This window comes from Phocoena phocoena, chromosome 14, assembly GCF_963924675.1.
Source record: "Phocoena phocoena chromosome 14, mPhoPho1.1, whole genome shotgun sequence".
Lineage (NCBI taxonomy): Eukaryota > Metazoa > Chordata > Mammalia > Artiodactyla > Phocoenidae > Phocoena > Phocoena phocoena.
This window is the reverse complement of record NC_089232.1, coordinates 25,327,786-25,342,783: the sequence shown is the minus strand read 5'-3', so window position 1 is coordinate 25,342,783 and position 14,998 is coordinate 25,327,786. Positions and strand designations below refer to the sequence as shown.

The 14,998-nt window shown below is 47.9% G+C and overlaps 1 protein-coding gene across 1 annotated transcript in view; it reads left to right on the top strand.

Moving 5' to 3' along the window:
- Positions 1 to 14,699, top strand: part of HK2 (hexokinase 2) — a 59,004-nt gene extending 44,305 nt beyond the window's left edge. The window contains exons 8-18 of the mRNA XM_065891276.1: positions 301 to 456; positions 1,818 to 2,051; positions 3,202 to 3,506; positions 4,847 to 4,995; positions 5,251 to 5,370; positions 8,486 to 8,581; positions 9,030 to 9,129; positions 9,231 to 9,414; positions 10,732 to 10,887; positions 12,098 to 12,331; positions 14,197 to 14,699. Of these exons, the coding sequence (XP_065747348.1) occupies positions 301 to 456; positions 1,818 to 2,051; positions 3,202 to 3,506; positions 4,847 to 4,995; positions 5,251 to 5,370; positions 8,486 to 8,581; positions 9,030 to 9,129; positions 9,231 to 9,414; positions 10,732 to 10,887; positions 12,098 to 12,331; positions 14,197 to 14,341 (1,879 nt within the window). The 3' untranslated portion in view covers positions 14,342 to 14,699. The remainder of the gene's footprint in view (positions 1 to 300; positions 457 to 1,817; positions 2,052 to 3,201; positions 3,507 to 4,846; positions 4,996 to 5,250; positions 5,371 to 8,485; positions 8,582 to 9,029; positions 9,130 to 9,230; positions 9,415 to 10,731; positions 10,888 to 12,097; positions 12,332 to 14,196) is intronic.
- Positions 14,700 to 14,998: the final 299 nt, after the last annotated feature.

Below are 14,998 nucleotides of genomic sequence, written 5' to 3'. Positions count from 1 at the left end.
GGGACAGTGTGAGGTGATGAGTTGCTGGCCCTGTGCCCCAAATTTAATCAGATTGACCTTTTTTTTTTCCTCTTGTAAATAAACATTGAGGTTCTACGTGAGATTTCATTTTAAAAGAGCATTTCCTTGCTAGAGAAGGAAATACCGTCACTTCTCTACATCTCTCACTCCTAGTCGGTGACACACAAGTTAGTGCTTTGTCCTGCATCAGCCCCATGTGTGTGCGTGTTGCTTCCACAAGGAAGTTGCGAGTTCATTGGCAGCAGAGACTTAATTTTTTTGGTGTGTCTCTCCCTGCAGATTTGAGAAGATGATCAGTGGAATGTACATGGGGGAGCTCGTGAGGCTTATCCTAGTGAAGATGGCCAAGGAGGAGCTGCTTTTTGGGGGGAAGCTCAGCCCTGAACTCCTCGCCACGGGCCACTTTGAGACCAAAGATGTTTCAGATATTGAAGGGTAAGCTTCGGGTCCTTCTCTGTTCACTGGGACCCCAGAAGGGTGGACAGGTGGCCGGGGAATGAGGAAGACGCATGGGCCCTTGATCCTTCAAATGTGGATGGCGGGAGGGTCTCGCCCAGTGTGAGGCCTGGGCCTCACATGGCAGGCCTGTGGCTAGATGTCACCAGCCAGATAGTCTCCACTCTTGTCTGTTTTGAATGTGCTGACTACCATGGTGCTGGGGACAGCTGGCCCCCATGCAGGGACTCGTGCTTTTGCACTTGTGTTCCTGCCTGGCCCAGGGACCTAAGCTTAATCCTGGGGGCTCCCTGTGGGTCTTTTAATGACTCACTTGCATCTACTTCCTTTCCCTTCTCCTGAAGCTCTGACATTTCATTCCCTATTGGTGATTTTCAAAAAGGGCTCTGTCCTGACCCCTGCTTCATAACAGAAAAATAGGTCCTTGGATGGCCCTGAGATTGACCCATTTATTTCCAAAAGGTAGGGCTGAGGCCTACCTACATCTTCACAGAGTGGCAGGAGTGGGAGTGAGGATGGCCTGATTTTTGTTTTTCAGTTAACAATATCCAAAGTGTTGGGCCTGGTTTCCTGTCCTTGAGACTTCCACTTGTCGCTTGATGAGGCCTTGTCTCAGTGACCAGATGGTGGAGAGGAGGTGATTTTGGTGCTGAAGAGAGCAGTTAGACAGTTCAAATGACTTTGTTTTAAGTGGAATTCTCGAAGGAACTGTACCTACTTGTTAAAGTTGGAGGGGATGACAGTATTCATATTTGTGTGGCTCTTAGTTCCCCGAAGAAGAGGGCTAATCTCATAGCATCAACCCTTTATCGCCATCTTTAGATGCAAGGTAAAGCAGTGCTGACTCCATTGTGAAGTGCAATAGACTCTGACTGCCTTATAGAGAGAAAATAGGATGGGTTCCACAGCTGGCTTCCTGTGGTCAGAGGGAAACCATTCCCACTAACCTGAGAAGGGCAAACTCACACACACACACAACTTGGTGCGTAACGCCCCAAGACCAGGGCCTTGTCCTCCCATAGGATGTTAAGAAAAATTAATTGCTCTCACTGGGGGAAAATTGGGCACCTGAAGTACTCTGTGTGTGTGTGTGTGTGTGTGTGTGTGTGTGTGTGTGTGTGTGTGTGTGTGTCTGGGAGAGGAACTCAGCTTGTGCTTCCCTCTCCTCCTTATTCACTGCTCACCGCCCCCCCATAGGTGGACAGAGCAGTGAGGTGGGTGTCTGCCCTCCCTGGGACATAGTGTTTGCTGGAGCCGAGGGCTTTCTATGTCGGCCCACATACCCCGCCCACTGGCCACAGTGAGTGGACCCCTGCCCACACGCTGTTTCTGTTTCCCAGGGAGAAGGATGGCATCCGGAAGGCCCGCGAGATCCTGGTGCGTCTGGGCCTGGACCCAACACAGGAGGACTGTGTGGCCACTCACCGGGTCTGCCAGATCGTGTCCACACGCTCAGCCAGCCTGTGCGCGGCTACGCTGGCAGCCGTCCTGCGGCGCATCAAGGAGAACAAGGGCGAGGAGCGGCTGCGCTCCACCATCGGGGTGGACGGTTCTGTCTACAAGAAGCATCCCCAGTGAGCCAGCATTCGGGACCTCTGATAGACCTGACTCCACAGGAACCCGGTTTTGCACTGTGGGGTGGTGGAGATGGACCACAGAGTTGAGGTTCTTTGTAGAATAAAAGCTCCCAGTGGGGCAAGCGGGAGCTATGAGTGTGTTTTCCTTGGCATGGGTAGAGGCTATTTCTGAAGGCTGCCAACTAGGGCTTTACTCAGAGCTCTCCTGGCTTCTAGGGGCTCTTTTTCTGCACCCTCTTATTTCCAGCTTCTCTGGCTCACCTGGGTATTGATGTGATCCTGCCCTGCCCTCCATGTTTTGATCCCTTGGTCATAAGTGCTGAAATACTCAAATTTCAGTTGGGACCTGAAGGATTTCTCTCAATTGTGCCCACTTCCTATCCCATCATTTTCACCTAATATGAGTGCCAGGTCAGTGGGCCTTCATTAACTGAAGGTAGATGTGGAAGGTCTCAGCCATTCCATTTCCTAGGCTCCTAGTCCAAAGCTCCAAAAACTTTAAACTGTACACGAATTACTCGGGGATCTTGTTAAGAGGTGGATTCTGATTCAGAAGGTCTGTGTTCAGCCTGAGATCCTGTATCTCTAACAGCCCCCAGAGATGCTGGTGGCCTATAGGCCACACTTGGAGTAGGCCCTGGAGACCATGGCTCCAAGTAGCCACCACACAAGAATTTCTGGCTGAACACACCTATTATCTTTAGCTGTTCAGAACACCTCTAGGATTGTTGGCAGAAATGGGCCAAAGAGAGGCCAAAGTCCAGAAGAGCATTTTGACTTTTTCCTTTTTGGGTCTTTCATAAGCAGCATCTAATGAAATGAAGGAAGAAACATGAATAGTAGTTGGTGTCAGAATCACCTGAGGCCGATAAGTTGGGCAAAGGAACTGTGGCCTATGGGAAGGGAGTCTTCTGTGAGTGCATGCAGGCGACACTGGCTTCCCAGAAGGCCACCCTTCCTTTTAGCAGGGTGGTCGCAGTTGAATAGCTGAGCTTTTATACAGTGACCCTTAACTTGGGAAAGAGTAGGGAGAGGATGTTTATAAAGGGTGTCACTTGGGCTGAGGTGGTGAGCTACTGCCCCAACCATTTGTACCATTGACTCTAACTGTGGACACCCACCTCTTACCCCACGTCTGTGACTGCAGTTTCGCCAAGCGTCTTCACAAGACCGTGCGGCGCCTGGTGCCCGACTGCGACATCCGGTTCCTCCGTTCTGAGGACGGCAGTGGCAAGGGGGCAGCCATGGTGACAGCAGTGGCCTACCGGCTGGCCGATCAACACCGAGCCCGCCAGAAGACCCTGGAGTCTCTGAAGCTGAGCCGTGAGCAGTTGCTGGAGGTCAAGAGGAGGATGAAGGTAGAAATGGAGCGAGGTCTGAGCAAGGAGACTCACACCATTGCCCCCGTCAAGATGCTGCCCACCTATGTGTGTGCCACCCCTGATGGCACAGGTATGTGGCAGGGCTGCCACCCAGCTCACCACAGGGTTCAATCGCTGTGGGAGGACTCCCTTAGCCTTAGCATTGGGTGTTCAGGCCAGATTGTTGACCATGTTTCTTCAGCTATAGTACTGGGAAATTCTAGTGTTCGGTGGTCTCAACCAAGGCATTCCTCTGCTAAAACTGAATGGTGATAATAGTAAACACTTAATGAATGCTTACTATGTGTCAAATGCTTCTCTAAGCATTCTACAGATATTAATTCATTTAATTTTTAACTGTTAACAGAGATTAGTAGTTAATTTTGTTTGTTAACAAGCTATTACGTTTTGCACAAAACCTAGGCACAGAGAAATTAAGAAATCTGCCCAACTTCACACAGCTAGAAAAATGACAGAGCTGGGATTCAAATCAGGAATTTTGGTTCCAGGGCTAGCTCTTATAAGGCCAGGGGTTGGCAAACTGAGGTCCATGGGCTAAATCTGACCCACTGCCTATTTCTGTAAATAAAGTTTTATTAGTACACAACCATGCCCATTTGCCTACATGCTGTTTATGGCTGCTTTGTGCCATCATGGCCAAGTTGTATGGTTGCAGCAGGGACTATGGCTCATAAGGCCTAAAATGTTTACTGCCCAGCCCTTTACAGAAAAAGATTGCTGACCCCTGCTCTAGGTCTTGCAATCTAAGAAATGGAGGTCTTTTCCCAATTCAGAAAAATGATCATTGACCAGTCCAGTGTGGTACAGCTGGTACAGGTTCCAGAGCTGGAGACTGGGACTCAGTCCCAGCTCTACCATCTTCTGGCTGTGTGGCCCTGAGCACAGCCAGATCTCTCTCCTCCGTAGAGGGGAATGCAATGCCTCCCTCTTAGGGCTGCCTGAGGGTTGCATGGAAACTGTGTGTGACACACGTAGTGCGTTGTGACTGTGCTAAAAAGGAGGGTTTTCTCATTCTAGAAACATTTCCCTTCAGTTTCCTTTAAAGAGTTGGACTCTGTTGTTCCTTCTGTATTCTAGAGCCTTATATGAGGTGGCCTTTGATTTAGTACAAGTGGCGTGTCTGGATATTCTGGAGTATATACTGTGTCACCATTTCTTTCCTGTGTTCTGGAGCTCTGGAGCTCATTGTGACTCCTGGGGCCCCACAACTTGAATCCGTTTGAGAGCCTCTAAGGAGCCAGCAGGGTTCTGGCCCCGGATATCTTATTTTCTTTATCATTAGGTGGGGCTCACAGTCCATCACCCTGAGGTTGTCCAGGGCCTCCTGGGAGAGCTCCCCATTAGGGGAAGGTGTTTAGACTGTCACTCTCTCCAGCCCCAACCCACCATCTTCCTGGGCTTATTTTCCAGAGAAAGGTGACTTCCTGGCCTTGGACCTTGGGGGTACCAATTTCCGGGTCCTGCTGGTGCGCGTGCGGAATGGGAAGCGACGTGGAGTGGAGATGCACAACAAGATCTACTCTATCCCGCGGGAGGTCATGCATGGCACAGGGGATGAGGTGAGGCAGGGTGGCACCTCTGGGAGGGGACCCCAGGAGACACCCACTTCTCACCTGGGAGGGCAGTGCTTTCTCTGCTCACCCGTGGTCCTGGGGAGGGCTACGTGGGCTAGGGCCCTGGGCTGGCCTTTGCTTAGGTGCGTGCCTGAACTGGCCTTTCTCCTGGGTGGAGGCCTCGAGCTGGTGCTCAGACCCTGGTGGGGCAGCACTCCCGGGCCAGGGTTCCTCCTCTCAGAGCCCAATTTCTGCTTGCAGCTCTTTGACCACATCGTCCAGTGCATTGCCGACTTCCTTGAGTACATGGGCATGAAGGGCGTGTCCCTGCCTCTGGGTTTCACCTTCTCCTTCCCCTGCCAGCAGAACAGCCTGGACGAGGTAATAGTGCCTTCCTGGAGGACTCTCCTATGGGCTGTACTGACTCTGAACCAGCCAGAGTTTCGAGCAGGGGAGAATGCTGGGCTGAGAGGAAGAAAACAAGGGCATGAGTGACAAATCATGGGGAAGGGCTTGTTGATGGGAATGGGCAAGTCAGAGCTGATAGAGGTCAAGCAGGTAACAATCTTTGGGATAACGATGATGATGCTAGTAATATCAACAACTGACGTCTTTAAAGCATTTTATGCGAGGTACTCCTAGGCTTCCTGTGTGCGTAACCTCATTTAACCCTTAGAGCAAGGTAGGTGGTAGAAGGTAGATGTTTGTATAGAAGGTAGGTGTTTGTATACCCGTTTTGCAGAAAGGAGAACAATGTCTGCGGAGATGCCAACTATCTTGCAGGTCATATAGCTTGGGAGCGGCTAAGTCATGATTTCATTCCGGTTTCCTGACACCTGAGTCCGTGCTGTCAGTTATGCTCAGCTGCTCCTGAGGCTCCTGTTTTGGGCTCAGGACATTTCGCTCCATCTCCCTTGGCTGCCCTGGTGTTTCTCTAGTGTCACCTTTGCTTTTCATTCCCTGTCACCTTGCCTCAGATGAATGAAGCAGGTTGTTGAAGAGCTGGTGCTCCCACATATTCTGGACATGGGTGTGTTGAAGTGTAGGAGAGCTGAGTAGGCAATGCCTAGGCTTACTCAGGGCAGATGACTGGTATGTTAGATATCAGAATACTCTTATTTAAGCAGTTGTTTCTCTCTGTCTCGATCGGTGTTCTAGAAGCTTACATGCTTGGTACAGGTGGACATATGCTGTGGATGGAGTTACCAGGGTACAAAGGGCATGGTTCCTGCTATAGGTGCCTACAAACAAACTGGATTGAGGAAGCAAGCTCAGAAAAGCGAGAGCTGCTCTTTGGAATGTGGCAGCAGTGGAATGATGAAGCCCCGAGGATGATGTTAATCTGAGCACATACCTGGAGGGCATGAGGAATACTTGGTCAGAAGAATGAGCTGCTGAGGAAGAAAGGCCAGCAGGCCCGGCAGTATGGAGAAAGGCATGTAGGTGGGAACAGTCATAGGTACAGTGGGCTTGGCCCAGTGGCGGGAAAAGACCTGCGTTTCCAACAGCGTCCCTGGAACAGGAGGCCTTACGTTGCTCGGCTGAGTTTTGTAAATGCCTCCCACTCCTCCCTTCTGAGAGTTAAATTCACCACGTGCACTAGCACGTGCACTTCCTCAGGTTTTAGGAAGTCCCGCAATAAAAACCCTGCCTAATCCAGTATTTCCCAACAGCTGTTAACATTTGTCCAGTGTTAGCTAGTCCAGTATTGCTTTTAGCTTTTCCAACTTCTTTGTCTCAACATATTATACTTTTTCAGTGTCCATACATTGGGTTTTAAAGCCTTCACATTTGCATCAATTTACCAAAAGGACTTATCAAACGTGTATAAATATTTACGTGATATTTAATGAAACACTGCTTATTATAACAGTCATTAGAAACAAACCAAGTTGTCCAACAGTGGGAAATAGTTAAATCATGAGTCATTCACTGCCTCATATCAGCCAACTAGTTTTTTCAAGGAATTTCAATGATTTGGGAGAACACTGGTGGTAAGACTAAAAAAATATTTTTAATCGAAGTATAATCTCTATAATATAGAGATATACAAAACGTGATTAATAGGAAGATAAAAACATAACATTCCAGTGTACATGCTTCCAGACTTTTCCTACTGAAATATTTTTAACAGACACTATCTTACTTTTCAAGTATAGCAACATGTATACATGTTTATATATTTATCTAGTGGCTCCCAAGGCATGTTAACTGTTTCTGTCAGTGCTTGAATTGTAAAATTCCAGGTCATTGTATTGGACTTTATACCGTATGTTCTAAGTTTCTGTAAGGAGCATGGATTCAGTCTAGAACTGTGAAAACTAAGAACAAATGAAGCAGAAGCCGGGTTTTGTCTGTTGTTGTCTGTAAGCTGGATTCTGCTCTGCTGAGATCACCCTGTTGATGGGAAAACCAGCAGGTACTGAGGTCCAGAGGCCTCAAGCTGCCTGGGTTAGCTGGTGGCCACGGGCAGTTCTCCTCAGCTGTTGGGGCCTCTCCATGTCTTATTATTAAGGGACCACCTGCAATAATGTAATTTGAACATTCTGTACGCTTGAAAGTGCCAAATACAAAATTTCATCAGAGACGTCAAGCTAATCCGTAGACAAGAAAATCAGGTGGAGAGAAGTACATAGTTGTTTGGATGTGGGTGTGTAAACCAGGCCACTGCTGAGATTGTACTTTGTTTTTCCGAATTTCCTGGGATCTGAGCACAGCGGGACTTGTGAGACCAAACTCCTGGGCCATGAAATGCCAAGCGGGCTGGTATAAACAACCAAGCAAGTCATGGAGAAACAATACAAGTGGGTGGATAGTGAGCACACAGCCCACTTATAGGTTCTGACCTCTCAGGAAGGGGGCCTGGGGGTCCTTGATGCTTGTTCCCTGATAGGCTATGGCAGCAAAGAGCGAACGAGGGAACAGTATATGAAACAGTCCTCCATATTCAAAGCCACCATGTATCTGCTCCTGGAGGGCCCTTTGACACAGCGAAGGGTACTTGTTCACTTCGTACTAGAGTTTGAAATTTTAGAGACACAAACCCGCCCCTCTGTACGCTGTACGGGGCAAACTGCTTTTCCCCGTGAAAGAAACAAGCGTATAGAACTTAGTTCCTTGGCAGGGGCGGTCGTATGGTGCTTATGAGCCCATCCATCGGAATTGGTGGGCCTGGGGGGTGAGTCCTCCTCTCTTGCAAGCTGTAGGCCTTGGGCAAGTTACTCCAGAGCTACAGTTACCTGTAAAATGGGCGTGATAATGATAAACATTCCACAAAAGTGCTGTGAGGATTCAACGTTGTAACACATGGGTTGTGCCTAGCCCAGTACCTGTTGCATAGTAGGCACTCCTAGTAGGTGAAACAGGTTTAGAATAATTTGTGGGTGAGATGATTGGTTTTTAAAGGGCATCTGTATAACCTGTGAGGTTGTGAACTAGAAAATGACCCGGGAGCCCTTCTCTGATATCCACCTCCCCACCCATGTGTGATTTTTAGAGCATCCTCCTCAAGTGGACTAAAGGCTTCAAGGCATCTGGCTGCGAGGGTGAGGACGTGGTTACACTGCTGAAGGAAGCCATCCACCGGCGAGAGGTGGGAGAGGCGCGACATGAGGCCCGAAGTGATCTGGGTGTTCAGAGCTGGGGGAAGTGTTAAGTGCAGTTGTGTTGGTCAAAGGGAGAGTTAACCTAGTCCTTCAGCAGCTGGTGAGTGTACACTGTGTGTCAAGCCCTGCTCTTGGCAACTGGGGATTCAGGAACGCCCACAGAAAGCTCTTGTTATATAAACAATCCCATGAGCTAATGTCAGGTGCTCTCGAGCTATGAAGGAAGATGAAGTTGGGTGAGGACAGAGTGAGTGGGCTGGGGAAGGGCAGTCTTTTAAATAGCATAACCAGGGCAGGTCTCTGAAGAGGTGATATCTGAGCAGAGAAAATGAGCCCTGCCTTATAAGTTTTAGATACATTTAAATCTCCCTTGCAAGGGTCTGAAGGGAGAATATTGTGGTTCATTTGTGGATTGGGATCTGCTGTTGCTCTCAGGAGTTTGACCTGGATGTAGTTGCTGTGGTGAATGACACAGTTGGGACTATGATGACCTGTGGCTATGAAGACCCTCACTGTGAAGTTGGCCTCATTGTTGGTAAGGACTCGGGCTGTCCTTCCTGTGTGGGGACACACAACCAAGGGTGGGAGGACGGAAAGTGCAGAGTGAGGCCCTGACTGACATCTCTTGATTGGCAGGCACGGGCAGCAACGCCTGCTACATGGAGGAGATGCGGAATGTTGAGCTGGTGGAAGGGGAAGAGGGGCGGATGTGTGTCAACATGGAGTGGGGGGCCTTTGGGGACAATGGATGCCTAGATGACTTCCGCACAGAATTTGATGCAGCTGTGGATGAACTTTCCCTCAACCCTGGCAAACAGAGGTAGGTGCCCAACTGCATGTAGGCCCTGGTACGTTCATCTCAGAGCTGAACAGTGATGAGTGATCTGGTCCTCCACAACAGCAAATCCCGGGACACTCATTCTCTTGAGATGTTAATGGAAGAGATTTCTTTGGAAAGGGCTTCTTGTCAAATACATCTGGAAAGTTCTGGGTTAAGTCCTCTTCCCCCTGCTGGACTGTGATGCTCTTGAAGTCCAATTGGGAAAACAAATCACAACAGTTATGTTGCAAGAATTTCATATAGGGAACTGGTCACACAGGTTTTAGAGGGATGGAAAGACAAAAAGGGGATGCTGAGGAGCAGTTAGTACATGTAGCAATCAGCTCCTACCCTGAGGACTAGGAGAACAGGTGGGAGAGAGTATTAAAACGTGGATCTGGAACCTGAGGAAAAACAGACAGTTGCACCACCTGCTGCCATCAGGGTGAAGAAGCATTGCTGGGGTGAGGCAGATAGGAGTAGGAAGCAATAGAAGCAAACTTCTTTCTCCTCCATCCATCCAGTATATGGCACCCTCTACTGTCATACTGGACGAGGGGGTAGCCCCAGCATCACAAAGCCCCTGGTATGGTGGGATCCCATTAGGAAGAGGTTGCACGTAGTGTTTCCTAACTAGATTAATCAGGGACCATACTTCTGCAGAATATACTTTGCAAAATATTTGTTTATAGTAGAGGTCACAGGCTAAAATGCCTCCAGGAGCCAGGCAGGCAACATTAATGAAAGAAACAGGCTGGAATAAGACAAGATTGAATGATGATGGGGTTTTGGTTGAAACTGAGAACACTGACTTTTTAAAGGCACTAGGTAGAGCCAGAAGACCCTCATGCCATTGAGTAGTCATGTTTCGTTCTAGTGGCCAGAACAGGGGTCTCCAGCTGGCACTAGTTACTTGAGCAATAAGTGATTAGCCTGAAGAGAAAGCATGCTAAATTAAATTCTCAGCAACGCAGGGGGTTAAGACAGCATCTTACCCTTCTGGAAGTGTGGTGGGGTTTGGGTGTGCGTTCCTTCTTGAGGAGTTGGGAATAAGCCTTGGAAGGGAAATGAAACCACAAAATGGGGTCAATCTCAGGGAACCCCTTGGGCCTCAGGACACGTTTTACTGAAGGCTATGAGTCAGTATGTGTGGATGCCAGGAATCCTGCCTCAGCGAGTCAAATAGCATTTCCTTCCCACGAAGGGGAATTTGTATGCCTTCTACCTTCTAATGCAATGAGGGTGACGGGGCTGGTGTACCTCAGCACATCCCACCACCTTCCTTCTTAACCTCCATGAACATTACCTGCATTGCAGGTTCGAGAAAATGATCAGTGGCATGTACTTGGGCGAAATTGTTCGTAACATCCTCATCGATTTCACCAAACATGGGCTGCTCTTCCGTGGCCGCATCTCGGAGCGGCTCAAGACACGGGAAATCTTTGAAACCAAGTTCCTGTCTCAGATTGAGAGGTGAGAATTTAAGGCCTGGAACAGGATAGACTGTATATCCTCCTTTTCACGGACAGACAAGCTGGGATTTCCACAGTTCAAGTAAGATCAGGGTGTGGCTTACGTAAAGGTCAGTTTAGTAGCTCCCATGTTTGTATCTATATAGTGTTGTTTTAAAGTACGTTATGAACAGTTGGCATTTTAAGGGAAAATATATAATATTCTCATGAAAGATCATGGTAAGCTGGATGAGCCTGTGCAAAGAAGTATTGTTGGGTTTTAGACCAATTTCAAAGGTAGAAAGAAATATAGCTGCTCATAGAATGTAAATTGGAATGCACGGAGGAAGATAACCCACTAAAGCACTTATGCTTGGCAAAAGGGTTCTTCTTAACTGCTGGCTGCAGTAATAAGGCAACCAGGATTGAGTGAGGTTGGCATGTCAGGCAATGCAGAAACATGCCCTGTGGCGGCTCATTAAAGCAAAGCCTTCTTCCTCCAGTCTAATGGTGGAGAAGTCTGCTCCAAATCAGAATACTGAATTTCAGAGCCTTTTAAAAATTAATGCTGTGTCATTATTACTCTCACACATATAGGAAAACAGGAACTGGTTGGTGTACATGAGTGGGGCCCTAGGGCATCTGCACCAGTGAATAGAATATTGTTCTGGTTTGCATGTCTGTTTATTTTCTTCTTATAGTTATATTTATCTTTGTTTCATAAATAGTGCACAAGTAGATTTCAGACAACCCAGAGTGGGGGAGTAGAAATAGAACAGGCATTTAGTGTTGGTGGGTGACGCTTGTCCTGCTGACCTGTGAACCATGAGAGATTGGACAGGAAAGGGCTTTGCAACTGAAAACTGTCGCATACGAGGATCATCACTGTCTTTACTGTCAGTATTTCCAAATAAGTGGAATACATGGACAGTGAATTTCCTTTTGTTTTGAGTGTCAGTTTTGTAGCAGCAGTGCTCTACCTTGCCTGGGCAAAGTGGCATAAGGAGCTGTTTCTTCGTGTTCTCTCTGTGAGGGTCAGTGAGATGAGCACTAGTTCCTGAACTGAGTTTTAAGAATGGAACCACCTCTCAGGGGCAGTGGCTTTTGCCCCCAGCTCTCGGAAGGCCAGGTCCCCCAGAACCACTTCTGATGAAGGAGCCAGGCCCCGGAGTGGCAGGCCACCATGCCCTCTAGGTATGTGACTGACCACTCACTGTCTCCTCCTGGCCCAGTGACTGCCTGGCCCTGCTGCAGGTCCGCGCCATCCTGCACCACTTAGGGCTCGAGAGCACCTGTGATGACAGCATCATTGTCAAGGAGGTGTGCACTGTGGTGGCGCGGCGGGCAGCCCAGCTCTGTGGTGCAGGCATGGCCGCCGTGGTGGACAAAATACGAGAGAACCGTGGGCTGGACACCCTCAAAGTGACAGTGGGCGTGGACGGGACCCTCTACAAGCTACATCCTCAGTGAGTGCCTGATCTCCACTCTTCCTGCCCATCTTTCTCCCTCTTTCTCACCATTCTTTCCTTGCTCTCCTTTCTCTCTCTCTTTATTTTATGGCAAATTATCAGATATTCCAAAGAGTGTATATAATATATATATATATTATAGTTTAAAGATTAATAACTAGAAGTAGGTCTGTGTTTTACCACCCAGCTAGGAAGCCCCCTGTGAGCCCCTCCCAGTTGCACCCTTCATTCCCCCCTACCATGAGTGAGTGCTGGGGTGATTAAGTCTATTGCTTTCTTTTCCCCCTCCATATATCTACGTATGCATCTACATTGTTTAGTTTTACTTAATTTTGAACTTACCATATGACATCTTTTCTTTTGTGACTGGCTTTTCTCACACCACATTTATGGTTTTGAGATGCATCCACATTGAAGTCTGCAATCACAGTTGATTCATTTTCAAGGTTGTATAGCATACCTTTGAATGACTATACTATAATTTATTCTAATGATGAATATTTGGGTTATTTCTAGGTTTTGACTATTACAAGCAGTACTCCTGTCAACACTCTAGTAAATGTATGCTGGGACTCTGGATCAAGATTTTTTCCTGCAGTCTAGGGTAGGGGTTGGCAGATTATAGCCACAAGTGTTTTTGTAACTAAAGTTTTACTGGAATACAGCCACACCCACTTGTTTATGTGTTGTCTATGGCTGCTTTTGGTTATAACAGCAGACCATATGACCTACAGAGCTCAAAATACCTATCGTCTGGCCCTCTGTAGAAGAAGTTTTCCACCCTCACCCGTGGTATGGAAGTACTGAATTCCCTTTTCTTTTTACTCTTTTTCCTGTCTTTCTCCATCTCTTCTCCCTTTTCTCCTCTCATCACTATTTCTCTTCTCCTTTCTTCCCTCACTTGCATACGTTGAAGAAATTGTTTTAAAATTAGGAAGTGCCTTAGTCCCTCTCCCCTAGAAGCTCTTCAACTAAAAGTTAAAAGAATAGAGCTGTGCCCCTTGCCTGGACATGAGGTAGGATGGAGAGACTCATCGATTGAATTGTCACCTGCTGTCACCATGATTGTTTCAGGGAGCTGAGAAACTTGCCCAGAGTCTACACAGTTAGTGAAAAGACTGGACCTTGAGAAGTTCCAAGTTTCTCTTGTTGATGATCAGTGTCATTGTGAAAATAGGAACCTTAGTCCCAAGTGAGGGTCGGAAGGGGGACAGAAGTCTAGCCACCAGCACTGGGGCTTGGTGTTAGGAGCCTCTGTTCTCAGCTCTGCAGATGGGGAGGAGCAACTCATCCCTGCTATTGTGGGGAGATGATGACAAACGGTTTCTTCCTCTAGTCCCATATCAGGAGGAATCTGTGATTTCTGTTCTCAACACACCCTCCTAAGTCTGCTCCTTTTGCCTTTAATGACATTTTGGGTTAGATATGAGTCTGATGTGAGTTAATACCTCTGGAAAATAGAATATCACACATGTGGCGCTTCATCCTTCCCTCCAGAGTTGATGAACAGGTTATATATACACTTCTGCAAGGTGTGCTTGTGGCGTCCATGACTGTTGAACTTCTCTTTCACTGCTTAGTTTTAAGAACACAGCTTGCCAGAATCTCAGACTTTTGTCCTAGAGTTGAATCTTAGCTTCCCACTTGCCCACTGTGACACAGAATTTGGGCATGTTGCTAGTCTCTCCAAGTTTCAGTTTTCTGAAACACAATACATAATGTTTCCTACATGGTAGCTGTCATCCTCTCTCCCATCTCAATTATTCCTGGGTTTCCAGCATCACTTCTTAGGGTCCCATCTCCGAGGACACAAATCAATTGTGACTAAGGTATTTTTTCTGTCTTCTTCCCAACTTTTCCAGCTTTGCCAAAGTCATGCATGAGACGGTGAAGGACTTGGCTCCAAAATGTGATGTGTCCTTCCTGGAGTCGGAGGATGGCAGTGGGAAGGGGGCGGCTCTCATCACTGCTGTGGCCTGCCGCATCCGAGAGGCTGGACAGCGGTAGAGCCCCTGAAATTGGAAGGACTTCCTCTGGTTTCCCTTCTTTCCTGCTTTAAATTATAAGTCGATCCCCTTGTGTCAGAGACAGACCCCTTGGCTTTTCCTTGGCAGAGAGGACCTTATTGGACTGGGTTTTGTCTCTGGCTACTCACTGTAGAGTTTGGTACCCAAGGCTTAGCCCTCCTGAGATAAATACAATTTGAAGTAAGGATTTGTTCCCACTTGTCACAACCATTACCATTGGTTCTCTTAAAACTTGAAAAAAAATTTAACCTTTAGTAATCCCCCTGGCCAAATTCCATGTCCCCGTATAATCCTACAGGGTGGGGACACTAATGAAAAAATATAGTTGCTTCACCTTGGAGCCTGAACATGACATTTCTAGGTGGAGAGCATCCCCCAGCATGGAAGTTGATGCTGTTTCTCCTCTCAGAGATCTGGGAGGTCTCCACTGACTTGAGCCTGATTCTCCCATAGGCAGGGAGGAGGGGCGGTAATGTAGGGGAAACCCACGGACAGCCATGTGGCAGCCCCTCTTCAACCTCATCTTTAAGCGTTTGCCTAGTGGGTTCCAGTGGATGCTGTTCCTGGAATCAAAGCATCCCGAGTCTGAGCAAGCAAAACCAAAGCCAAGAGTCCTGTGAGTGGGCTTGTTGTCACA